The sequence below is a fragment of the Varanus komodoensis genome, unplaced genomic scaffold (assembly GCF_004798865.1).
Source record: "Varanus komodoensis strain SLA01 unplaced genomic scaffold, ASM479886v1 scaffold30, whole genome shotgun sequence".
NCBI lineage: Eukaryota > Metazoa > Chordata > Lepidosauria > Squamata > Varanidae > Varanus > Varanus komodoensis.
Window position 1 is genome coordinate 2,632,475 of NW_025335762.1, and position 26,514 is coordinate 2,658,988.

At 48.3% G+C, this 26,514-nt stretch overlaps 2 protein-coding genes across 7 annotated transcripts in view; both read left to right on the forward strand.

Annotated features, from left to right (window-relative positions):
- SORBS3 (sorbin and SH3 domain containing 3) overlaps positions 1-15,239 on the forward strand; it is a 60,694-nt gene extending 45,455 nt beyond the window's left edge. For all 6 annotated transcript variants that reach the window (XM_044437464.1, XM_044437463.1, XM_044437459.1 and 3 more), the window contains 9 exons: positions 747-889; positions 2,368-2,453; positions 3,410-3,456; positions 5,850-5,964; positions 7,297-7,422; positions 8,625-9,137; positions 10,076-10,170; positions 12,297-12,403; positions 12,999-15,239. In XM_044437464.1, coding sequence (XP_044293399.1) covers positions 747-889; positions 2,368-2,453; positions 3,410-3,456; positions 5,850-5,964; positions 7,297-7,422; positions 8,625-9,137; positions 10,076-10,170; positions 12,297-12,403; positions 12,999-13,060 — 1,294 coding nt within the window. In that variant the 3' untranslated portion in view covers positions 13,061-15,239. The remainder of the gene's footprint in view (positions 1-746; positions 890-2,367; positions 2,454-3,409; positions 3,457-5,849; positions 5,965-7,296; positions 7,423-8,624; positions 9,138-10,075; positions 10,171-12,296; positions 12,404-12,998) is intronic.
- A 6,777-nt stretch (positions 15,240-22,016) lies between these two features.
- Positions 22,017-26,514, forward strand: part of PDLIM2 (PDZ and LIM domain 2) — a 58,995-nt gene continuing 54,497 nt past the window's right edge. Inside the window, exon 1 of the mRNA XM_044437495.1 lies at positions 22,017-22,065. The gene's annotated coding sequence lies outside the window, so the exon portion shown is untranslated. The remainder of the gene's footprint in view (positions 22,066-26,514) is intronic.

The following is a 26,514-nucleotide window of genomic DNA, read 5'->3' on the forward strand; positions in this document are numbered from 1 at the left end:
GGTCTTCTCTTTTCAAGGCTGAACATGCCCAGTTCTCTCAGTCTCTCCTCATAGGGCAGTATTTCCAAACCTGGATCTTTTTTTTTTTTTTTTTTGCTTTTCTCTGGACACTTTTTAATCAAAAACTCCTACAAGCCATTCAAAAAGTCAGACAAAACAATTAGAGAGTGCATTCTCCCTCCACCTGGACATTTACAGTTGCGTTCTGATTATGTGTGTGAGCTTTCATTCCAGTTTTTTCCATGGTTGAGGCCATGGTGTTGCGTTATCATGCAGGTTGCTTTTCCTCTCCCTTCTCACCCTTAAAAATGGATGCAGAGCTCACACAGACTTTAGAACTTGAAATAGAGAGTGACCTTGTTTGCTTGTATTCCATCTCTTGCGTTGTGATCTATTAATGTCTGAGAAACTGGATGCATTCCAAGGCATTTTAATATATTTTTGGCCTTTTTGCAAAGGGGTGCCAAGGTTAAGCAGGCATTTCAGTTCAGATGGCTTTGCAGGTTCCTGAGATTGCTCCCTAGGATAACGCCGAACATTCACTTGGTTTGATTAGCAGATTCCTTGCAGCCTCTGGATGTCCTCCGACACGGGAGAATCAGAATGTGGATACTGGGTTGGGAGATCACAATGACCACGGGGTCCTGACTTCAAAATGCAGTACGACCCCACTGATTGTTCTCTAGGTCTCCTTCCAGTTCCCCCTTGCTCCTCCTCACTCTCCCTCCATGTTCTCTTACCCACAGCCCATTGCTGAGCCCCTGTGCCTATCCTTCCACGGGACAAGGTCTTCCTGTTGCCAGGTGCCGCGTCCCAGCCAGCCCTCGGATGGAGAAGGGAAGCCCAGGCATCGCCCGGAGCAACTGGAGTAGCTCTCCTCCCAGGAATGGTATGGCTTTGAGTGTGGATCTCCTTGTGCAGAAAGCGGCAGAACTTCAAAGTGCAGCACTGTGGGGTGCTTTGCTCTCTCTCTCTTCTTGGCTTGAGAGGACTGAGAGCAGACCCTGGAGTACTTGCGCTCCTGCTTTGCCAATCTGGTGTACAAGTGGAATTGCAGAAAGTGCCTCTAAGATGTGTCATCCAAGAGAGGGTGTTGGGACTCCTAAAGCAGGAAGTGTCATGTGCAGACCGGTATGATGCAACCGGACGGGAGAATTGGTACGTGCTGCGGCCCCTCTGTGAGCGTGGCTTGTGGGGACTCATGTTACATATGTGTGCGTGTGCAATCCGCCGAATAATTGCTGTTCAGCTATGCCTCCCACAGATGGAGGAACTGAGAGCTGATTCAAGCATTCAGAAAAACATGTAGGCCAGCCTTCCCCAACCTTGTGCCCCCCAGACACAGCTGGACTGCAACATCCAGGATTCTTAGTCGATGGCCCTGCTGGATAGGAGTTCTGGGAGCTGTGGTCCAAATGCCCCTGAAGGCCACCAGGCTGGGGAAGGGTGATGTAGGTCACATCAGAATGTCTGTGGGAAAGGCATGCCTGAATGCTCTCTCAGTTCATCAGCTCTTTGCAGTTGGAAAGGTTAGGAAGCTAGTCCTGTAGGGAGACGGGGATGCTACATGAGGGGACAGCTAAACGGGCATTTCTAACATCTTCATTGCGAAGCGGGATAGTTTGGGCAGGCTTTCCCAGCTGGTGTGCTCCAGATGTGTTGAACTGCAGCTCCTGGCAGCACCCAGCCAGCAGGGTCTGACTTGCTAACACAGTGCAGCCAAGTCAGCAAACGATTGGGCTGAAGTACCCAGCTCATGTTGGAAATTTGCCTTAGCGAGGGCTTGCTGGTCTTCTGCCTGGTTCCTAATTCACATTAAGAGGGCTGCGGGGTTTCAGTCTGCCCATGTGAAGCCAGTGGTTAGAGCGTTTGACTGGAAATTGGGAGATCCAGCTTCAAATTTCCCCCTTCTTCCCCACTTCCCTGGGTGCCTTTGGGCCTGTCACTCACTCTCGGCCTAACCTATCACATAGCGTTGTTGTGCGGGAACAGAAAGGAAGAGGGCTATGTAAGCTACTTTGCGTTCCTTGTGAGCAAGGGAGAAAGTGGGGTATAAATATAATAAATAAATGACCTTTGTCCTCTAATCCCAGGCTAGATGTAGACGCAAGAAAGAAAAGCACTTCAGACGTGATTGCAGAGTCTCATCTCTAGCTAGCCCACAGCTGGCTTGGCTGGTTCCCTGACGTCAGCGTCTCACTTCCTGAGGCCTAGTGTTGAAATTTGGCTTCCAGGATCGCATGCTGGTCCAACTGAAGTTGTGCTTTTCATCATGACTCATTCCTCCAGCAACCTTCCAATAAGTGTGAGCTTTCCTTGTGGCAAATGCCTTCGTCTAGCTGTTCTCTTATTTTTATCTTTGCACAGATCCATTGAGGCTTGCTGGGCAAAGCCCCTTTCTGGATTCTACAGAAATTGTCCTAGATAGTCCCCCAAAGAGAGATGAAAAGAAGGTGAGATGAGACAGATAATAGGCTTTGTTTTCATATATTTAGGCATGATTGTTATTGGGCATATCCATTCATTCCTTCTGTGAGGGGTTCTTAGGATCTTTAACCAAGAAACCTCTCCAGACTACAATTCCCAAGATTCTTTACGGGGAAACCATATCAGTTTCAATTGGCATACCATTCTGAGATGACACTGTTCTGCTTGCACTTCTGGTTTCCTTCCCTCAGAACAGAGACCCAAGCAGACCATCATCAATCATATTACTTCATTTCTGGAGGTGAGATGCAATAGAGAAGAAATCTAGAATGTTTTTGCAGGAATTTGGACACCCCAAATTCTCCCTCGCTGGGAATGTTTGCTTGTACAGAAGTAGGTGAATAGCACAAAGGTTACAGATGTGGATTACTTGCCTAGAAAGTTGCCCAAAGATTTGTTCTTATGCATGCAAACCCAGTTTCATTTCTTATCTAAGAAATATCTTGGGGTTTCGTCCATCTGATTCACATGTGGCATTGGTGATTCAGACCAGGGATTTTCAATTCCTGTTTTGTTTTGTTGATCTGTTTTGGGCTGTATTGGCAAGGTGTCCAGAGTTCTTTTTATTACTATTTTATTCAATTTGAAATTATACATTTCAGTATCACTAGTGAATGTTTTCTATAAACATTACAACTTTTCAAAGAGGAAACACTTCTTAAAAATTCAGTTATAGTTAACAGGGATCACAAGAGGTTCGATATATTAATAACAATTTATCCATAAAAGCTCATCAAAGGTTCAGTTGTAATTATCTATGTGTATTTTTCTGTATTTGTTCATGACATACCGGTGGTTTGCCGTAGGAAGATTATTTGTTAATAAAATAAATACATTTATACCAAATCGTATAGAAGATTCAGAGTTCTCTTTAAACACTTAACTCTGTGTTTGCTTTTAACCCATCTCCTCCTCCTTCCAGATGAAAGCCGCTCGACTCAAATTTGACTTCCAGGCAGAGTCGCCAAAGTAAGTAGCAGTGCCTGGCAGCCTTTTAGCAACTGGAAAATGCTTTGATTTCTTGCCACGAGTAGGTGTGTTGGTTTAATGTAGCACCGGTAAGGTATATGTTGCCTTATAGGACGTCATGGCAAAAAGGGAAAAGGACACAGTCCCAAGGTGCTTTCCATTTAAATTGGGTTGGGCAACTTCTAGTGGTGCAGGTGCCTTTATTGCTCCAACCCCAGCATAGACACTCACATGTATCTGGAGCTACTACAGAGTCCAAAGGGTCACACTAGCTCATTTTCAAGGTAATTGTGACCCTTTATGGGATCCAGACACCAGTCTGTTCCAGAAATGTATTTAAGCATTATTGGGGGATCACCCACTAGGAACTAGAGGCTACATGGACCAGAAATTGCCTATTTGTGTTTTAAGTATTAAAAGGCAGGAGGTAGGAAACAAAGAGGGAAAAGATGAATATTTGTAGGAGTGGTTACATGTACTTGGGTTTCTGTTCAATGATAGAAAGAACTTGTTTTAGTTTGGGATAAGGACTCAGAGGATCTGGGTTCGAGTCCCCGTTCAGCCATGGAGCCAACTGGGTGACTTTGGGCCAGTCACAGACTCTCAGCCCAACCTCCTCACAGGGTTGTTGTTGTGGGGATAAGATGGAGGAGGAGAATGATGTAAGCTGCCTTGTGCCCTTTGTAGGAAAAAGGCAGGATATAAATCCAAAAAATAAATAAATAAAATAAATAAATAAGATTTATGGAAAAGCTGGGTTTGAGGAAGCATTTGAAGGAGGAAGGGAGAGGAGCGGAAGGCATTGTCGGACGGGTTGTGCACTGCAAACGTCTGGGTGGTGGCAAGTTGCCCAGTACCTTGTATCAGCTCCCTTAAGGTGTGTCAGAATCTCCTTTTAGCTAGAAATGCCTTGAATGGTAGCTGGGAATGTTAGAAAGTACTCAGGTGCTTTGCCGACGTCAACCCATTTATCCTTCTGACAGCCCTGAGTGAAAGATTTGGCAGAGTGATAATGGGCAGGTTTGCATGATCCATTGTAGCTTGCGTTCCTGCTACGTGTGTAGGAGTCACCATGATTACCATGACCAGGTCCAGTCTGTTACGTAGTCCAAGCTCAGCAAGAGAGGGGTGGGGAGGTTTGTAAACCAACCCGTGTTCTTAGAGCAAAGCATGGCTCCAGGAGTTTGGGCGATACAACAAGCTGCACCCACAGGGTATAATTCTGGCATTTTGCAGCACCCAGATAGCATATGCAGGGTAAGATAATAAAGCTCATTGGCTTATTTTCTTTCTCCAAGCATGAGAACCTAGTCCCTTGTTCACAGGCACCTGGTGAGCATCACATGAGTGGAGTTCCCCCCCGCCCCCATTTGAACTGCATGTGATTATACCTGAAAGTAGGCCATTGGGAACAACATACAAGTAATCGAAATACCTGAAACAAAGACAGGAAACATAAGTAACAGGGTTTCCTCATTCTCCTTTAACATAAAAACCTTAGCCAAAATATATCCTTCATAAAATCTCCTCGTAATTACTTTAACTTAACTTGCTTCAATTAGAGAATCATCTTTACAATCTATTCACATTTTGTTCACAATTCTTGCCTAAGTGTTTTTTTTTTTAAGTTGCAAACTGTGAAATGTGATAGGATATTAAGTATGTTGCTGAATCGTTTGTTAACCACCTGGTATGTTGGACCACAAAGCTTTTCCACATTGATTTGTCTGCTGGGGAGTCTTTGCAAGTCTGCCATGGAACACCCCCCCCAGGGAGTTGCAGCAAGCGCTGTGCGTATTCCAGGGCGTGGGCTCTGCATGTGTGCAGCACTGGCTAGACTTTTTAAATCACTGCTTCTCTGCTTGAATGGGGAATGTATCCTAGAACACGCTGAATGCTCCCCTGCAGAGCGTTTCCTGGAACACAGTTTGAAACTCCTGTTACACTGAAAGAGAGAGAGAGAGAGATGTAGCCATGATAAATGCTTTGCTTTTTGACAACTTTGGCCTCTCTCATAATGGTACTCATTTATTTACGTATTTATTTCATTTTTATAGCTCCCAATATTCGAGGCTTTCTGGGCAATTAACAAAAGTTAAAAACACATAAACATAATAGAAGAAAAATCATAAAACAATAAAGCCGCAGCAATTGCAACAGAATCAGCACAGAGGTGTGGCAGTGGTACAAGATAAAATGCAATATTAAAATTAAAGTTAAAAAGGTAACTGTTAAAATACTGGGAAAATTAAAACGTTTTCACCAGGTGCTGAGAAGAATAGAGTAGGCTCCAGGCACACCTCTTTGGGGAGCTCATTCCATTGCCGGGGTGCCGCAACCAAAAAGGCCCTTCTCTTGGTAGCCACTCTCCATACTCCCCTTTGAAATTTCAGGGAACTGACCTTGCAGAAGGGCGACATTGTCTACATCCACAAAGAAGTGGACAAAAACTGGCTGGAAGGAGAACACCATGGTCGGATGGGCATTTTCCCTGCAAACTATGTGGAGGTAAGCTTGCTTTGCTGTTCCGGTGCACTGTCTCATTGGCAAAACTGAACAACTGTTTTCTTACTGGTAATTTAGACTTTGTATTCATTTTATCACTTATCTAGGAATGATTGTCTAAGACATGTATCATAAATGATTGAGTTAAATTGGAGTAAGCTGATTAATGAGATCTGAAGGGACATTGACAGATAAGCATCAGTGAAGTTAAGTTTATAGGGTAGGGTAAATAGAATTGAAATCAGTGTAATACCTCTAATGGCCTAGATGTTTTGGGTATTGTTTTGCAATGTTTTGGGTATTGCTTTCTTTATACTAGGCAAGTATTTTCAGAGACTTAATGTAAATTTTAATGGGGTTCTATTCCACTACAAATATCCATGAAAAAGATGCAACTTTGGATTAAAGAGGGTGTATTTGGCCTCTCCAGCCTTTCCTCATCATTGGGCCTAATGGTTGATTTGCGCTAGAGTTTTGTCTTTTCCACTTATGTAGAAAAATTCTCCTTGGTCATTCCTGGAATCTTGTTTTCTGGATCGTCTTCCCCACTGGATCACATTGGTTGTGTGTGTGTGTGTGTGTGTGAGAGAGAGAGAGAGAGAGAGACAGACAGACAGACAGACACGGAGAAATCTTGAAAGTAGTGTCATGGATCTTTTTCAATTTTATTCAAAAAATAATATTTTATTTTGTTCTTTCACTTTTTTCCTTCTCTACTGGTGCAGTTTGGTTTTGGTTTTGTAAGGCACAACAAAATATTTAAAAATCAGAAGCTTTTGCCTTCTGATTTCAGTTGACCACAGTTAATGTTACATTTGAACCCTAAATGGTGATTAATCTTAGTGGTTTGTTGAAACAAGCCAGCTTGGTAAACTACTGTTTGAAACTGACTTGTTTTGGGCAGAAAAACAACAGCGTTGTATAAAGGTAACTACATTTTTTTAGTTTGAATGATATGACAAGCTGCAGTTAAACCACAAGTGAAGGTTTCCAAACTCATCCTTGCTGCCGCCAAGAAGGAGGACGGGGGAGGGAAGAGGAAGGAGCAGGTCGGCATTTTCCAGACTCAGTATAACAGAAGAGTGCCCACCCCTCCAGATGCTCTTGGGCTGCAGGTCTGTCATCCCTAGCCCAGGGATGAGAGGTGATGCAAGTTACCATCCGACAACCTCCGGAGGGGCACACATCCCCCACCTCTGTGATAACTGCGGCTTCTCCCTGTCTGGACATGGCCACTGAGTTGGTTCCCCCCACGCTGAGCGTGGCCTTGAGCCTAACCATTGTCTCCCGGGCTCACAGCATAACAGAGCTGCTGCTGCTTCTTTTTCAAAATAGATCCTGCCTCCGACAGAAATCCCGAAGCCCATCAAATCCCCCACCATCCAGGTCCTGGAGTATGGCGAGGCTGTGGCTCAGTACAACTTCAAAGGGGACCTGCCTGTGGAGCTCTCATTTCGAAAGGTACTGAAACCAAATAAGAGCCTGAAGACTAGCTCAGAAGTGCATTCCAGCTCTGGATGGGGCCAGTGACAGAGGGCTTCGCAGTCTGCTTCCCCCCGCCCCCCCCCCCCCCCGGTCTCACGGACTGCAGTCCAGCTCCTCCCTCTCAAGCAGATGAACGGTGTCTGTCCCTGCTTCCCATGAACCGAGTTCCAAGACAGCCAGTGATCCCTTTCTGCCTCTGGCAGAATATCCACATGGTGCCTCCTGTGATGATAAAGAAACAAATGCAGTGCAGCAAATGATTTATGGCCCCTCATGTTTGCTGCCTGAGCTGATCACCTTCTACTTTGCTCTTGCTGTGTCTCCTGGAAGGTTCTGCAGCAAAGTTCTAAACCGAGGGTAAATTAGACAAATAACGTTCCATATGGTTTACTTCCCTGAGATAAAGCTTGCTAAATTTACATGCTGTGTCCCAAGCTTTACATAGGAGTTGGCACTTAATTTAGTAGTACACCGTAACATAGTAATAGCAGGAGAAGAGAGACGGGACAAGGGGAACATGCATGTATCCATTTATGGAAGGACAATTGCCTGGACTCAGATGGTCATTGGAAATAGTGATTTCTTTCCCTCGCCACCATATATACTGGACATGTGCCACACACAATTCGCCTAATCACCCTTGCAGTGTGACTGTGTCGGCTGAGCCCAGCAAGGTACTCAGCGGAGCATGGGTTAAGCAATGCATTTGGGGATTAAAGGCCAGTGTAGTGAGACAGAGTGTTGAATTACAGCGTTGGCAACCAGGATTCGAAAGCTAATGCATCCCCGAAGGAAAGACTCGCAGCCGATTTTGCTTGCAGCCTTGTTGCGCACATAAGATAGAGGTGGGTAGAGCCGTGTATGCTACCTGGAGCTTTTTGGAAGACAAGCAGGACAGGCACAGAACAAATGCATCCAGTGCGCTCTGGCCTCATGTTTCAGAGACGGCTCTGCTACGTTTGGAGGTCAGAGAAGGACTAGCTGGGGGAACAGTCACTCTCTTGGCAAGGGGCTGGACCAGATAGACAAGTGGGGCAGAAGAACAAGTGGCCAGGCTGGAATAAGCTTGAAGGGGCTCCAACTTGGAACTGTCCTGTTCGAAAAGAGCGGGAAGCCTCTTGCTGGGTCTGCATTTCAGCCTGAGGATGTGCTGAGCGTCGCTCTCCCCTTCTCGCCAGGGTGAGCGCATTTGTCTGGTCCGCAGAGTGGATGACAACTGGTATGAAGGCCGCATCTCTGGCACCAACCGCCAGGGCATCTTCCCAGCCAACTACGTGCAGGTGGTGAAGGAGCCGAGAGTGAAGAATTCAGAGGAGTTCCCTTCCTCCCCGGGCCTCCGAGCCCGGTCCAGCTCGCCCTCCCAGCCGCACTCACCCAGTGTGGCCACCAGGTGGCAGTCAAGTACCTCGCCTTCCAGCCCACAGAGCTCCCTGACTGCGGACGTGGTTTCATCCTCCTCCAGCCACTCCGGATTCACTTTCCCAGTATCCCCGAAGTTGGAACACACGGAGGCTGGGCTCCGGAGACCCCAGAGCACACCGCGGGCTGGCTCATTCAGTCCCCAGCGCCAGAGCCCAGTCCAAACAGGCGGCGGCGGCGGCCTGCAGCCCACTTCCTCGTTCCCGATGCACGAGCAAGCTCGGCCTGCCCCTGCCGTGTCTTCGCAACCACGAGCTGCCGTCCCCGTGCAGGTGAGCGGCTCTTGGCTCTTTTCTCCTCAGGTATCTCTTTCCCGTTTGTCCTTGGCAGCTGCTTCCCTTCCCAGCACTGGAAGCGAGTTTGGCTGGGAGAAGAGTGCGCAGGGAAAGAAGCAGTGGGGAGAGGAGCAGAAATGCCGCGGTGGGTTCTGCTCCCCTCACCCCGAGCCCCTTCTTGACAAAGAAAATGGGTCTGCCTCTGCACCAGGAGATCTAAAGGGAATACTAGGAGGCGAGGGCTAAGGTCTGAGCAGCCTGACAGGTTTCTGGCTTGGGGACTGCGGCGAATTTGGGTTTGCGTCTGGGCAGCTGGTGTGTGGGGAGGTTGTGTCTGCCCCGAGAGCGCCTTGGTGGCTGTCCCTTTCCCTTGCTTCTGGGAAGATTGTATTGCCATGTTCTGCGAAGCTCCAGCATCGACTCCACCCGCAGCCCTTCAGAAACTTACACGCCAGCAGTCAGTGCCAGGCGGATGGATACACATCGTAAGAGAGGCAGGCTTAGCTGCAATTCATGATAACGAGGAGTAAATCCATGCAGAGGAAGTCAGGCTGGACTGCGTGCATGTGCTGTCCTTTGCCCTTGGTACCTCTGTAGCACTTTGTAGTAGACGCAATGATGCGTGACATCTCTGAGCTGGCTTTCTTGGAGTCCTGCAATGAGCAAGGAGACTGCCAAATAGCATCCTTCCCTTGGAAGGACCAGAGTGCCCATGTTTTACTTAAATTGTGCTTCAGTTAGTAGCTTGTGCTGCTTCAGAGGCTTGGAATGGAGCACCCTCGCGCAGGGTGCCTTGTCGGATTCTGCACCTGCACCTGTCGGGTCCCCTGTATTTAGAAGCATCTCCCTTTCCCACATCCCTGCCTGCCTTCCTGGCTCAGGGACGGGTCTGCTTTCTCACCGCGTCTTCTGCTCTTCCTCCCCTTTGCCTGCAGAGCTCAACCCGTGAGACAGCGGCTGCTCAGGCTTCCCAGTTGCACAGCCCTGGGCATGCCTCCGAAGTGCCCCAGTCCAGCATCCAGTGGACCCCGTAAGTGAGAATTAGCCACGCTGGAAGCACAGAAGGGAAAGTTCTGCTCTGGCTGGCAGCTGGCCAGGCCATCCGTCGCTGCGTATTGAGCCATGGGGGAGGGCTGGCCTCAGACAGCCCCCTGGGGTGCCAGGCTGGGACAGTGTCTGGATTGTTGCGTGGAACAAGGGCCTTTTGAGAAGAGCCTATGGAAGCGGAAGCTGCTGGCTGTTCCACCTGGGCCGTAGCTGGCCCTTGCCAGCCTCTCTGAACTCCTCTTCGAAAGGCAGACAACCCATCATTTCCAAGCTAAATGCTTCCCCCCTCCACCCCAAGATTTGGGTGGGGGAAGAGGAGGAAAGCTGACAGAGTTTCTGTCTTGGCACATTCCTTTTCCATGTGCAAAGCTTAGCTGCGTCCCTCCCATCAGCACCACTTGCAAAATGGAAGCCTGGAACAAGCACTTGTTCTGCTTTGCTTTTTAATTATTTTATTTGGAGTGGTTGCTATTTGAAACATAATCTTTAGCAAAGAAAAACTGACTTACAAATGGTGCAGCTCCGTAATTGCAAGAGATGACAGCTGGTTTTTACCAGTAGACCCTACAGTGGTTATGCCATGTTGTCTGAAGAATATACTACCCTAATAATTTTATTTATTTATTACATGTATTATAATTATATTCTGCCTTTTTCCTGCAAGAAATCCAAGGCGGCTTTCCTCTTTCCCATGTTATCCTCACAACAACCCTGAGATGTAGGTCAGGCTGAGAGTCCTTTATAGCTGAATTCCATTCCAACACTCTAGCTATTATGCCACACTCACTCTCTCTGGTTTTTTGCCTCCATTGGGTTTTTCCTAATATTACTTTGTATTTTCTAGTCCAGTACTGCACCTTAAAACTATTAAAACCCTAAACAGCTAAAAATTAAATAATTTTTTAAATATGTAAAATAAAGTACAAAATAACAAACAGCAGAGGAATATATAAAACAGCCATAAATTTCTAGGATGAGGACTTGGCAAGAGTAATTAATTAATTGACAGCAGCTAAGATATTGCCATTCCTTAGCTGGGCATTGTAGGGGTATTGCTCCTATATCAGAATGGTATTTAAAGATGTAGCAATTTTGTAATTTCGAAGGTGACATTTTTTGAGAAATCAAAGGAGACAAATATAGAGGGATTTCTGAGAAAGTGGGTTTTATTTCTCAGATATTTTTATAAAATAGACCGGAATGGTAATCAGGCTTTCATTTTTATTTTGTTGGAAATAACTGTAATTTTTCCCCAGTATTGTGATTTGCCCAATACTGTGAAGACCATTAGGAATGGGCGGAGTAATCCTGTGGATTCTCAGACACTTTAAGGGGGCGCTAGGATTTTTCAGATTCCCAGGTCCAAGATCAGAAAAGAGCCAAAAGCAAACACTCTGTTGGTCACCTCTGCCACTTTTTCCACCCTGCATAGCATGCCTATAATTTTTCAGACTCTCAGGCATCCACATGGGACTGTGCCCTAAATATAATACAGGCAATCCCTGGGTTACAAATGAGTTCTGCTGCTGAGAAAATAATGGAAATGTGTCTTTAAGTCACATTTGTACGTAAGTTGGATCACATGCAGTCGGCCCTCCAGAGTTGCAGTGGTGAAGGGCACACGACCCCCGTGAAAGTGAAAAAGTGAATATCTCTGCCAGTAAGGAAATGCCGGAGGGATTTCCCTCTCCGGATGGGCAGGGCAGGAAGCCACACTTCGGAGGACTCCCTCAACCCGTTCAGTTCCTCTCCCTCTCAATTTTTTGCACTAATTTTTAAAAATTAATAGGCTTCATGACAGCTCGCTTGTAAGTACAGGTTGTTCTTAACTTGGATGTCCGTAAATGTGATTTGACTTGTAATGCGTTAAAATTTAGCAAGCCAGCAAGCAATCTGGCATTGAATGAACAAGGGAAGGCTCTCCAGCTCTGTGGCAGCGCAGTTGCATTGCGTGCAGAAGGCCCCGGTTTCAGTCCCTGGCGTTTCCCGGAAGGGCTAAAAAAAACCACCGCTGGATGCCCTGCAGGGTCGCTGCTGGCTTGGGCTGCCGAGGCAGCTGCCTGAGTTCCCAGGATGGCAGCCCACTTATCCGTGATTCCTGTGCTGCAGGTACCAGGCTCTTTACCAGTACAGACCGCAGAACGAGGACGAGCTGGAGCTTCACGAAGGAGACCGGGTGGATGTGATGCAGCAGTGTGACGACGGCTGGTTCGTGGGTGCGTCCACGCTCGCGGAGAGCGGCGGGAGCCCCGTTACGCCAGAGCTGGTGGGGTGGAGCGCAGGCCTAGGTGTGGGAAGTGGGATGGGGACGCGTGCCGCTTCTCTCCACCCATCGAACGAAGGAACCCCCCCCCCCCCGCCGTGTCCCAGGATAGGAGGCCCACCTGGGCTTCAGGTGCCAAATTGAAGTGAGCTGGCTGGGAGGCAGGACTGTGATCTCAGTCAGTGGGACTGCTGTGATCTGCATTTCATGCACAAAACTGTACTTGCCTCGCTTTAGTCACCAGCCCAATGCCCATACGTGGCAATCATGGGCACTGAAGTGGGTGTCCCGGGGTCAGAAGTGGGTACGGACAGTTGCTGCCACGCAGAGTAGTTCAGCGTGGCTTGTGTTGGAAAGAGGTCCGGCCCACCAACCCTCTGAGTCGCTGCAGTGTGGAAAGGATTCTGGTGCCACAGCAGGGAGCTCATGGGGGAACTGCTGGTTTCCTTTCTGTTGCAGGAGGTTCACCAGGAACTTCCAGGAGAGGGTGTCTGCCGCAAGACCCCCTCCCTCATCGGGCACCTCTTTTGCTTCTCTTTCTATTCCAGGCGTCTCCAGACGAACACAGAAGTTTGGCACTTTCCCCGGGAATTACGTTGCCCCCGTGTGACTGCCCCCCACCAGCCCCTTGCGCGCCAAGTGGAAACTGGAGCAGAATCTGCTCTCATATCCAGCTCCCTAGGAGAGATGCCCCCCACCAATCTGTAGAGGAGTAGAAAGAGGAGGTGATGTGAAAAAGGTGGCCTTGAGCCCACGCAGAGCTTGGCGAGGTCTTGTCGCTTGTCGCCAGCATCCTCTGTTCCTTGGCTGCTATCTTCCAGTTTTGTGTTTTGGCTTCCTTGTTTGGGGTGGCTGCAGCCTTAAACATTTTCTCCTGGCTTTTCCATGGCATCCAAGAGGCTTGGCTTGAGTAGTCCGTACAGATACTTCCTGACCCAGCTAAGATTCCACTTGACAAGCAAATCTGGAGTTTTATCCCTTTAAAAAGCCAGTTCCTTCTCTGGAGCAGCAGTGGAAGGTGAAGATGGGCTTGTGACTTGACATCTGTCCTGCATCACACCTCCCCTCCAGAATGAACCAAACCTTGCATCAGAGGCCGGAGACTTGGTATATAAACAACGTCGTGGCGTGATGGAGGAGCTGGCCAGGTGACCTGGGCTCGTGCAGCCCTCTCCGTGCCCCGTGGGAATTGCTGGCTCCTGCTCATGGGAGGCTGTGCCGTTAACTGTACACACTGAAGTCCAGTATGCGAGTTCCTGTTCTTACCCAACCTCTCTGAGGCTGAACTTGGTCCAAATCTGTCCCACCATCTCAATGGTTCATTTAGAACTTTAAATAACTTCCACTCATTCCACTCTTGTTATGGACTCAGCGCAAGGATTCTCTGGTTTGTTTGTTTTTCTGAAATGCAAACAAGCGGAGATCAGCTGAACGTTTAGGGCAGTTGGCTGCTGAGGCAAAGCAGGGGGCATGTCTTCCCATAAAGCATGGGGGTAGAACCTCTCTTGGCCCACGGGGCAGGTTGTGGCCGATCTGGGGAATCCTCGTGGGACAGATTTTGCCCCGGGCCTGAGGTTCTGTATCCCTGCCCTGCCCTAAAGCCCCTCTGTTTGGTTGAGGAGCACCTTCCTGACTAAAGTAGACCATCTGCTGCAAAGGATTTCATCCTGCCCTTGATTGTCGGCATGGTAAGAAGTCGGTCAACAGTAATTTTTATGGTCACTTATTCCTAAGCCAACAGGCCCGTGTGAGAAGCGTTGGTGTTTTTGTGTGACTTAACTCTCCGCAGCTCCTCCCTGAAGATGCCACTATTCTTGTGGCCAGGAACCAACGCAGGCCCTGGAGGACTTCCATCCTGTCATTGGAAATCTTAGCCTGTCTGTGTGTTGCCTTCTTCCAGACCTTCAGCTCCTTGATCTTTGCATTCCAGCAGTCTCCTTTCACCCCAAAGCCAAGGGTCAAGACCAAAGGGAGATTTTGTAAAGATAAAACTGTCTGCTTATGAATGCAGCAGTGACTGTTCTCCGACGGCCAGGTGTTTGCAGCTGGTGAGGTGGGGGCATGCAGGAAACAAGGGAACGGGAGTCTGTACTGGGCCAGGAAAAGAGGCATTTCTGCCTCCCACAGCCTTTGCATCGTCCTAATAGTGCTGGCCTCCACATGGTGGCCAGATCGCTGCGTCTTGACTCGGTCACTGCTTCCGCAGAGGAAATGCACAGGTTGAGACCAGCCCCTTTGGAGCAGATCTCTGCTGTGTAGACAAGGGCCACCCTTTGTCTTTGACTGCATAGCCGCCTTTTGCAGGTTCAGACTCGGCATCCTGTCTCCGTGGTTTTCAGACTTTCCACCTTCAGGGAACGCTTTCTCGTTGCCACATCCCCATGCATCCTCCACAGAGTGTCCAGAAGGGCTCTGCCACATTTTCCAGGACTCTCATTTGACACACAGTGCTTACTCAAGCTCCCCACGCAGAGAGAAGCCCCTGCACACCAGCATGTTCCACGAACGCCTGCACGCTTGCAGGGCGAAACTGTTCGGAGCAGACGCGGCATCTTTTTGGAAAGCTGCTTTGCCCGTACTGACCTCGCTGAATCCAGGTTTCCGCTGAGTTTGAGAACGACTGGGCTAATGCACCAGAGACAGACCAAGGATTCCCCGGACTTCTAAGCTATGCGACACCACTGGGGCCAGGCAGCTCCTGCAAGGAGGGGGTTTGGTGGGAAAAGAGGGCCGTTTGTGTTACTGCCTATGTACACCTTCTCCTGCCAATAAAATCTCATTGGATTAAAGCTGTAGTCTGCCGTCTGGCACGTAGCTTTCTGCCTCTGAAGATAAGGCTGAAGACGACTGCGGAGCACAGGAGACCCTGCTGGGGAACAAGGGGGTGGCCGATTTGTGGGATGTTAAGCAAGGGAGGTGGATAATCCCTAGTTTCTGGAACTCGAGCATCCTGGGCAGTTCTGTTGTTGGTTCGATTCCTTGGTGTGCTGGATCATATTGAGAAGTACGCCATGTTGGCTTTTCTGTATTGGGTACTATCATGAAGGTGCCTACAAAACTGGAGGTGGGGTTGTAGGGAGGTCTTGAGAATGACGGAGACCCCCCTGACATCAGGGACCATGATCCTGCTTCTGCCCTCGGATCCTGGAAGTCATGAGCACTCTGGGAAGGCCGTGCCAAGCTTCTGAGGTTCTCTGCAACTTTAAGACTAAATTGTTGCTCTTGGCTTCCAAGGGTCTCCAGCCATGCACTTTGCATGGTCTGAAGAGCTGTTACAGAAGAAGGGTAAAAAGCTGCTCCAGACTCGAACCATGAGATACGACAATATTAAGGTTAGAAATGAAGGATAGATAGACTGATGTAGCTATTCATACATAGATTTCTCATATGTTCTCTAATAATTGTGTGTGTCAGAGCAACAACAAAAGCAGTGAATGGATCAGTAAAAGAGCAAGGGCTTGTCTTGGTGGGAAAAATACCCATCTAGGTCATCTTTATTGGCTATAATTGCCAACGTTTTTTAAACTGCATCTTTTCCTGCGCCTTTAGCTGCAATCTGGTATGTGGGAACTAAATATTTGAAGCATTCTCTCTCATTTTTATCTCCCAGTAGGAAAGAGATTCCTGTGTTACATATCAGACTGCTGTTAAGGGACACAAAAGCAGGGCTAACAACAGCTCTGATGCGCGAAGCGTGCAAAATGCTTCTTTGCTTTTAAAATAGGAGTTCTCCTTTGCAGTTTTGTAGTTCTTTTTTCCTTAGCAGTTTGTGACCATCAAGGGTCCCGCTGCCCCCTGCCCATGTCCAAAACAAGATGAGACACTTGTTTTTCCAGTAGCGGAGGGTACACAGAGATTAGCCTGAAAGTCTTGTGGGCCACACACCTGCGGCTTGGCTGCATTCTCAGTTTGAGTCACTTTAGGGTTTTAGTGATGTTTATTGACAGACCTCGAGATGCAGAAGGAATTAGGCCTCAGCACAGAACAAAAGGTCTCTCTTCTGCTGCAGACATACACTCATTTTGCTAGGCCAGCATTCAGAAAAAGCAGTTCCTCCCCCAGTCTCTGTCAAACAAACACTTTCAGGCCCATACGGATTGGTTCTCTGAAGCATTTGTGATCCCACTGCTTCACACTGTGTGACTTACTCTTAAAAAACACATTTCGGAAAGGCTTTCTGAAGTGGCATTCCAGTGCTTGGCGGGTCCAAAGGCCCAAAGGACAGCACCAAAAATATCAGTATATGTTTGCTTAAAGCTATGGCTGTCAGTAACTGAACCTTAGGAAAGGCAGTTCAACCTTTTAGGGGGCAATCCTATGCAAGTTTAGACAGGAAAAAGGTCCACCCAATTAGCAGGGAAATGCTGGCAGTTGTTGGACTGTTTTCTGTCTAAAGATGCACCCTGTGACTAATTCTTGATCCAGTCAGTTCAGATCCTGGCCTTCATGTCCCATGTGCCAGAAATGCAGAAATTGGCTATTCTTGAAGTATTGTAGGACTCCTTGCTACCTGTGCATGAATGGGAGTGGGGAAACCTCACCACACCACCAAATGTTGGGTGGGTGGTTAGGGTTAGATGAGGGTTAGACCCTGAGTTAGGGTTCAGTTAAGTCAATCTTAAATCTGGAGGGTTAGATCTGGACCTGAAGTTCTCTGGGCATTATAAACAATGGTTGGGTTCAGACATAATCCATGCTCAAGGGTTGAGTATGGAATGAGTCCTGGTTGAAAAGTGGGTTATGCTGTCTGACCCCAGCTGAGAGAACAAAGCATTGCAAAACAACCTACAATTCACAACCCAGTGACAAACCATGGCTTCTCTTCATAGGTTGTGGTTAACAAGCCATGGTTATCTTGGCTGAGCTCAGAGAACACAATAATCCACGTTTCAGCAATAACCCACACTCAGCCCATGATTCAGTGTTGGGTGTGGGTTCTCATGTCCGCTCAGTCAGTAAAAAGATAAAAGCACAAAGTCTTGAGATGTCTTGTTTTATTTTCTTAAGCGGGGTGTTCATTATTTAGGAGTATATCCAGGATATTTTTCTTGAAGGGGCAATACATTATGTTGGGGCAAGTTACATGGGGACAAAAGGTGCCCATGTGCACCTGGATAGCTAAAGCAGACGGAACTGGGAATCTCTGAGGTTAGCATCTCCACATCCACAGTGAATCTCCACTCCGCATCCCCCTGGCTACACAGTGGGGTGTTCTTAAAGGAAATGTTATACTGCAAAGTGAGGTGTGGTTTTCATACTACAGCACACCAGGGCATTTTCTTTGTTCGTACTTTGTCACTTAGGAGTCCCACTCCATGACTTTTGGAAGACCATACTAAGTAGCGGGAAATCTGCAAAATTAGGAATCTGTGCTAATTGCACTAATATGTTATATTCAAGCCTGAACTGAAGAAAACTTTGAGATGAAGGTCATTAAAAAAAGGAGTGGGGAAAACAGATTGACAGCCTGCTAATAATGTCATGTTGAATATTGTTGAACATCAGTGCAGTCTACGGAAAGTGTCTTGGGAAGAGAAATGCATGTTCTTAATCAGGGTTGCAGTTTCTAGAGGAGCTCAGCTTGCTTATTCTTTTCATCAGGGTCATAATCCCATTTTTGCACGACTTAGAATTTTCAACTGCATCCTGGTTCTTTGGTAACGGTCCATTCTGGGTTTTATGCACTGGTGCACAGAGCCTGGTAAGGCCTTCTGGAGTGGCAGCGGACTATTACCAACACATTCCCCTATCAGTAAATATTGACTCCTATAAAATACCTAATACATTTCCCTTGCTACAAAGAGCCTGCCTTGATAGGGATGCTACTCCGAGGTCAGAGCAGTCCCGGATACGGGGAACCAGCTTTTTTATCAGAACTGATTTGTGTGTTTTAACTTGAAAGTTGGCAAGGAAAACCCTAATGTTAATGCTGTTGTTGAGTGCTTTCTTGTCAGGAAATTGCACTAGCGGTTGTTCCAGCCATTCCCCATTCGTTGTCTCTGGGGATGTGCGATGCATCGAAGGCAAGGGAAGGCCCATGCCGACGGACCCCACGGGCATCTTGGCCCAAGAGTGCCAGACACTGAAGCTGGGCCCAAGTCATGTTTGAATCAAGAGCCGGTGGGGGCGTCTTAGCAAAGGGTCGGCTTACTCTGGATGGCTGCCTGTGAGAGCCCCCTGGCCACCACTTCCACTGTAAATCAGCACTGTGTGGGGGGGAGCAAGAGGGCTCCTGGCGCAGCACAGCAGTCCCCTTGTTCTCCGTACTGGATCTTCTGCACCGCAAAAAGATGAAAGGGGGGTGCACAAACACAGGTGGGGGGTAACATGTAGAAGACCACCCTGTTTGGAACCCCCTGTAACATAAAGCAAGGTAAGATCCTAAAAGCCTCATTCAGAAGCACTCTAATTTGCTACTGATGCTCGTACAGGAAGTTACACAATTAGGATTTATCATTTAGACCGGAGGAGGGGCAGTTCTAGGAGACAGCCCTTGGGGGGCCATCCTTGGGGGGCCATCTGCTCCACCTTCCTGCCCTTGAGCACTTGCTGAAATAAAACCTGGTGGTTTCTGTTGCATCAGATCCACTGAATTATTGGGTCTTTTGCCCACATGCTCTTCACCTTTTCCCGATCTCCTTTCTGTCCTTTCCAGAAACCAAGTGCCCTCCTTTCCTCTGTCCATCTCTTTTTACAAATAGGGTCTTAGGAGACAGAGTCCTTTCAAGACACCTATTCAGAGTTTAGATCATATACAAATTACCATATGCATATAAATATGAATAAATATTCATAGAATGATAGAAGAGTAGAGTCCATGGGAAGCCCATCAGGTTTGACCCCCTGCTGTTGCAGGACACCAAGTTACACCATCCCACCCAGATGGCGGTTCAGTTTTATTTTTGGATGTCTCCAGTGTGGGAGAACCCACCACCTCTCCAAGCAGCTGGTTCCACTGTTGTATTGCTCTGACAGAGAGGAAACTGTTACTGATATCTAGCCTAAATCTGGGTTGTCACAGCTTCAACTTCTTATTCCATGTCCTACACTCTGGTATCAGCAAGAAGAGATCTTGACCGTCCTCTTTGTGACAGCCTTTGAGCGACTTACATTAATATTAACTGCTCTGCCTTCCAGATCTGAAGCCTTGAAATTTGCAACTGATTGATTGAATTTTGAACCATTCCTTCCCCATATCAAACTCTTGCGGAATAGTTTCCAGACAAAAGCAACACATTGCAAACAATAAAGGTTCATAAAATATGCATTTATTGTCATTAGGCTAAAATGCTACAAAATGTTGCCTGTTTTTTCAAGTTGTGCAGGTTTCTTTAAGTCAAGATGTGTTTGCAAGGGACATTACTAAAATTACTTCAAGGCATATTCTTGGCAGATAAAAAAAAGTGATCAGCTGTATTAAAATCATTTTGTTCTGAACCCCACTTTTAAAGGGATAAATTCTAAGGATTAAGTCTGGATAGTTGTCCTTTTGTCCTCTGTAATTTATGGCAATCCTATTTCTTCAGGCTTAATGTATTTCAGAGTGTTGGATCAAACAGATATAATGGGTTTTGCACTTTAATTGGCACAACAAATACTATATAATTGGAATAAGTAATGGAATTTGGAGAGATGGCTAAGATTCTTCCCTTTCCTTTTCAGTTATTCAGGTCAGTTCTAAGGCTTCTAAGCTCAGTGGGACTTACTTCTGAGTAAGCATGTACAGGATCACACTGTGAGGCTTATTTGGATTAATTTACAGTGTCAGAAGTCTTGAAAGCAGAAATCAACTTTGGCTAAACTAGAAGAACTAAGTGGCGGGGGGATTACTTAGCACAACTGTTAGAGCATGCACTTTGATTTGGAAGTGAAGTCCCACAGAGAGTCATGGATTTATTCCCAGGGAAGTGTCAGGAGGAGCAAGACTGGTGCCAGGAGCTGGCAGAACTGGGCACCAGTCAAGGCCTTTGGCCCAGTAGGGGCCCCACTCCCAGTTGCTGGAGGTCTCCATCACTGCTTCCCCTGTATGAGCTGGGCAAAAGTGACCTGCAACTTAAACAGCTGTGAGTGAAGTGTGAGGGGCTTCTCCCACCTCATGTCTTCTTTCTGGGATCAGAGGAAGAGGATATGAGAACAGGAAGCAAGGAAGTGAAGCTGCTTTGTGGAGGTGATCCGAGTGAAGGCATCTTTCAACTCCCTGCAGAAACAGCAACCTGAACACAGCCTGGATTGAGGATTTCGGCCTTTACACACAGCCAAGCCCAGGTGAGTTTATTCAGAAGCAGGTTGCTCTACCATGGATGGAGTGGGTTCCCATTAAAGCACCCCCAGGACTGCAGCCCGCTGGTTTTTACAGCTGCCAGTCAGCAGGTGGGGTCACCTGTTGCCTTCCTTTTATCCTGCTTGGGGGCTTCCCAGAAAGACTGGCTGTCCTCTGCTGGAAACAGCACAGTGGCTTAGAAGACACTGCAGTCTGAGCCAGCCAATGTGAAGGTGCCGTAGTTAAAGCATGCTTCCCCAATCTGGTGCTCTCTGGAATTGCAGCTCCCATTATTCACAGTCGGTTGGGCTGTGATGGATGGGAGTTGGACTCCAATGGCACCAGTTTGGGGAGGGCTAAGTTTGAGTGTCAGATGGGAACTGGTGGGAGGGAGACATCATTTAAGTGCCCTCTCTGTCATGAGGTTCACTGACCGCTTTGGAGCTGGTGGAGAGCCTGCAGTGTAACCAAGGTTCAGTTTGGGTGCTAAGAAGGACTTCCTGACAGTCAGGACCTGGAGGGTGTGGAATGGGCTTCCACGGGAGGTGCTTGAGGCCCCATCGGTGCAGGTGTTCAAGGACAGGCTGGACATGCGCATGGTAGGCATGTCGTGAGCAGAGCTGGCTGGAACTGGGGGTCAGACTAGATGGCCTGGGAGGCCTCTGACTTGCTCTGTTTCTATGTTTCTAACCTACCTCACAGGGTTGTTGTGAGGGCGAAAACAGTAAGTGAATTCCAGAGCCCAACAAACCTGAAGGCAGGCTAAAAGGGGAGTGGTAAAAATGTAGGGAGGAAACCGTTCTTCTGGTTTGCAGGCCTTTTAAAACTAAACTGGTAAACTGTTCCTTGTTGAAAACTGAGGGGGGGGGGCGGCAGCCCCTGCTGCAAGCCTGGAGCCACGCACACCTTCGTGAACCCCCGGGCGGGGTACCAGGGCAATACACCCCCGCAAACAGGCCGAGGTGGCGATGCTGGGGCGCTCCTGCTTTCGCCCGGGCAAGCCGGGCAGTGGCCCCCGCTTCCGCGGCGCCTGCAGCGGCGCGGCAGCCCCTGGAGGCGGCGCTCGCGTGCCGGACTGGCGGGCCGTTGCGAGGCGGGCTGCGAGCGCGCTGCGTGCCTGCCCCTTTGGAGGAGGAGGAGGAGGAGAGGAGGAGGATGGCGCTCGGCGGGCGGGCGGCCGCCGCGCACAGGCAAGACGCGGCGTCGCAGCAGCGCCGGCGGCAGCGGCCGGGCTCCCCTGGGCTGGCTGGCTGGCTGGCTGGCTGGCTCGCTCGCTCGCAGCGCCCCGGCGCGCCTTCCGAGAGCCTCGCGCGCGCATCCTCCTCCGGCAACGCGGGGCAGGCTCCGGGCTCGGGGTAAGTGCCGCCTGCGGCAGGTGAGGCGCGCAGCCCGCCTCGTCCCGTCCCGTCCCGTCCCGGGGTAGGGAGCCGCCGCTTCTGCTCCGCGGTGGGGTGAGTCCAGCCCACTCCGCTTTGACTTCCCGAGGAGCTGAAGTCGCGCGCCGGGGATTTGGCCCTCGCCTTTCGGCTCTTGGAGGGTTTTGCGCGCGACTCCGCCTCTCTTTCGGAGGGGAGGAAAAGCCGAACTTTGCCGTTTCGCCTCAGCGCTCCGACGAAGCAAGCCGCGTTCGTTGCTGTTTTGCTCATTCTGGGGCGCCGTTTTTAATGAGTTTGGTGTGCGGACTTGAAATTGTTGGTAATGCCACGAAACGCAGCAACTTGTGTGCGCCTTTAGTGTAAACCACGTTGGGAGTTGCTCTGGAGGAAAGGCCGCCTGTAAATAATTTTAGATAAATAATGAGGAGCATGGCTGCTTAGAATTTCAAAGTTGGAACCCAGAGTCCGTCCCCTGTAGAGTAAAAGGCCGGCTGTTTTTATTTTTTATTTTTTTAAGGTTATCTGGTTGGGTTGCCGCTTGCTCTTCTTCCCCGCTCCTACTGTTAAAATGTGCCCCTTCCTGGCATTTATTGTGCTACTGATTTGCATCTGACTTTGCAAAATAAAAGATAGATCCTTGCCCCGTTGAGATTACAATCGAAGATTCAACCCAGACAAGAGGGAGGTAAGAGGTGAGCTGGTGAAGAATATGACTCTATTTTGGTTGTGGGCAGACAGGCTGAGAGGATTCTAGACATGTTTAAACGGAAAGGGGCTCTATAATTTCTGGCATTCTAGGAGATGCAATAGGTATTTTTCTGACATGCATAGGATTGCACCTTCGAGCTCCTCTGAGTAGTGTATTCAGATGACATGTCCAGCTTGTTGAAGGCTTTTTGATATATTTAGGGCACAATATTGTATATGTTTAGACAGAAGAAAGGCTGGTAACTCTGAGGATGCTGGGATTGCACCTTTTCCCATCATCTTTTTGCTGTCAAGAGTCTAGTCCTCAGGAACTAGTTATTGTTTGTTTGTTTGGGTGTTGTCTCTGACGATGTCCAACTAAGATGATTTCTGATGGGTTTGCCGGTTTAGCTCTTCCTGCACTCTAACTGGTCTTTGTTGCCATGTCCTCAATCCACAGCATAACAATAATATAAAAACTTGCCCTTGAGCTGGTGCAGAGTGATTTTCCATTGAATGATATAACCTGCACTCCAACACACCTGTAATCAGTACAGGTTTCTTAGGCAGCAGTGGGGGTGGCTATCCAGGCCCCTTGAGCCTGGGTCTTTGTAATTTTAGCAAACCAAGCCTATTCTCCCCCCCCCCCGCCCGCCTTTCCAGACTCCACAGCATGTCTGCTGTGCCACAGAATTGGCCAGCTCACACAGATCTTTATGGCTGTGGGGTAATGATAGGAGCCCAGAACTTGGCTGGGCGCTCTACAACAGCCTGGGAGGAGTAGCTGGAACTACTGCCAATGTGAGAAGCTATTTTTGGGGTGGGTGAGAAGCATTATGAGAGTCTCCTGGTTCCCCCTCATGGCAATGGTTTGCCTCACACCATTTCTAACTTTGCTGCATAGGGCTTGGTTATGTTTCACACACATCAAGAAAGTGCTCTTCAGTTGCAGAAAAGATTCTGAAATTTCGGGTTGCTGCTTTCTTTTGCACACATTATGTCTGATTTTCTTGCTGGATCATCTGGTCCAAGACTCTGTTTCTGGAGGCATCCAAACAGCTGATAATTTGAGTCAGGGTAGTTTTCCCTCTGCTCTTTGTCCCTAAAGATACACTTCCCCTGGATAAGGAGGTTTAATTTAGCTATAAGATTCCTTTAGTCAAAGGTGTAACACAAAGCCTCTTAAAGCTGCAAAAGTGGTAACTTAAACTACTACAACTAGGGCATGAAGAAATCTTGGGAAAGCGTGAGGTTTCAAAGCCATGCAAAATTCCTTGCCTCCCCATGTGTTCAGTAAAAGCATCGTGAATTATGAATGCAAATGAAGCAAAGGAATGGAAATTTGCCTAAATTTGCATGCTTTATATCAGTCTCAGAAGTCAGCTCTTAGGCAATTTGTTCCACATATCCCCCTTCATGCTGTGAGGAAGGCATTTTGCAAAGGACGAAGGAGAAATGTACTTTGGTTCAGCTGCCAAGTGCTGTGTGAATACACACAAACATTCAGTCCAGCACAACAGGGGGAGCAGTAAACCCTTAATCCCACTGCAATTATACACAAAGCCAAAGTTTGTGGCTGGACTGCTGTAAACTGGATTGGCCTTCCTTCCAGATGAGGTGTTAACTGTTTACTCACAGTATCCGTTGCAATTTTTTCAATTATTACTGGCAAGGCAGTTCTAGTTGAACTGCAGCTTGTATCCAGGCTAAATTAATATGGGGCAATCAGGTTAATACATGCTAACCCTACTAGCTATTTGAGGTGTTGGGGACTTTGCTGGGGACTAGCACCTTTGGAAGCCATGTGGATGGTGGAGCACACTGCTTCTCTGCTGTACACCTGTTGGTATCAAGAGGCAAGGAGGAAAGTTCTGCCATTAGTCAGGATTCTTGTCTCCACTGGATGCTGGTGCCTGGATGTGCTGGCGGCGGGGGGGGGGGGGGGGGGGCTTCTTACAAACCAGCTCCCTCTCCAGTTTGTTCGCCTTAATTTTCCTCTGGGTTCTCTGTCTCACCCTATTCATTGGCCACACCACATGGTTCGGCTCAGTTAAAATTGCTGATGGGTAACTTCAGATGCTTCTGGACATCTGCCATACGGTCAGCAGTATTGTGTCTGCAGCTTCCACACTCGGTTTTTGCATAGCTCTGCACCCCTTCAGAAAGGTGGTTCACTTGGGGGCTTCTAATGGATGGAGAGCCACCTTGTGTGATTCAGTGGATGGATGAAGGCTTCCCTTCAGACTTGGTGGGATATCTTCAGTGGGAGTTGGGGAGGCAGGATGCGGTCTGTGAGGGTGTGGAGATGCACTTAATACCTACCAATGGCATTAATCACACGTAAGATTGTTTGATGGCATGTAGGATGGGTGTACTTTTGAATGGTCTGTTTCCACTAGAATTGTTTTGGCAACTGATTTTTTAATTTTTGTACTTTATTTTATTGTTGTAGTAGTGGTAGTATTGGGTTTGTAAGTTGTTACGAACCTCCCAGAGAGCAGCAATGCTTGGGCAATACAGAGATGAAATAAATACGACATCAGTAATGTAGTAGACAGAGTTTACCACATTAGTAAACAGAGTTTGGGGCACTCCCCACTCACCACACTTGCTCATTTCACCAGAGGTAGGACACAGTTCTCCAATGTATTTTGGGTTAGTGGGCATATTTGGAATGTTGAATGTAGTGGGCGCTCTCACAAAATGGCTGCTGTGGGGGGTGTGGCCTGTCCATAAAATGTCTAGGAGTCAGCTTGCCTGGTCACTAATTTCATAAAAGGTACCCTCATGAGAGCAGGAAAGTGAAGTGTGAGGCCGATGTGTTGTCTGAACTCCAAAGCACAAAGCTATTCTTTTGATCACAAAGCAATGTGGAGTTAGAAGATTGTGTAGCAGGCCGGCCTCCCCATAAATAAAAGCTTGGCCATCACCAAGACGTGTGTCCGTGGGCAGATCGGGGGCTGTGGGTGCCATGCTAGGCATCCCAGCTCTCAGGCATGTCTTTTCATGAATGAATGCTGAGTAGAGCCGGCCCTACCATCAGGGAGAGCGAGACAGCGGATGCGGGGGAGCAAGGGCGGCAGGGTGCACCAGCGGATAGAGCGGCTTAGGCCGTGCGGCCTCCCTTGGCACATGCAAAGCTCACTTGCTGCTCTCACATGTGGTGTGTGATGCCATCCTGGCACCAGTGTTGAAGCAAGATCCAGCTGCCAACCTGGTTGGGTGCCACCTTGACCTCTTCTACGGGCAAGACGACCTCCTGTGCCAGCCCTCCTCGGACTGATCCCTTGGGCTGATTTCATCGGTTTCCATAGTCCCTCCCTTCAGTTTAGGGCCACAACGACCAGGGTGGCCCCCGATATTTTGCCCCAGAAGCCTCCTGACTTGGGTGTCAAGACTTGACATCAGTGGAGGGCCAACTGACTTGACATAATGGTGGGACAACCTTGGTGCGCACACACAAAACCGTCTGTGCTGTTCACATTTATGGATAGTTTGTGCTTGGCATGTGGAGGTACAGAGACTTCTATGCTCTTAACTTGCAGATAGATCTCCTGTCCCACACCAGGGATGGGCAGAGGCATTGGCCTACCGCTTCCATCAGCCCCAGCCAGCCTAGCCAATGGGGAGGGACGAGGCAACCTGTAGGCCGAAATACCTAGAGGCCCAGAAGCAACTCACTATGGCCACCATCCCAGCCTTCAGCCTGAGTGGAGAATTGCTGCCAGCTTTTCAGGTGTA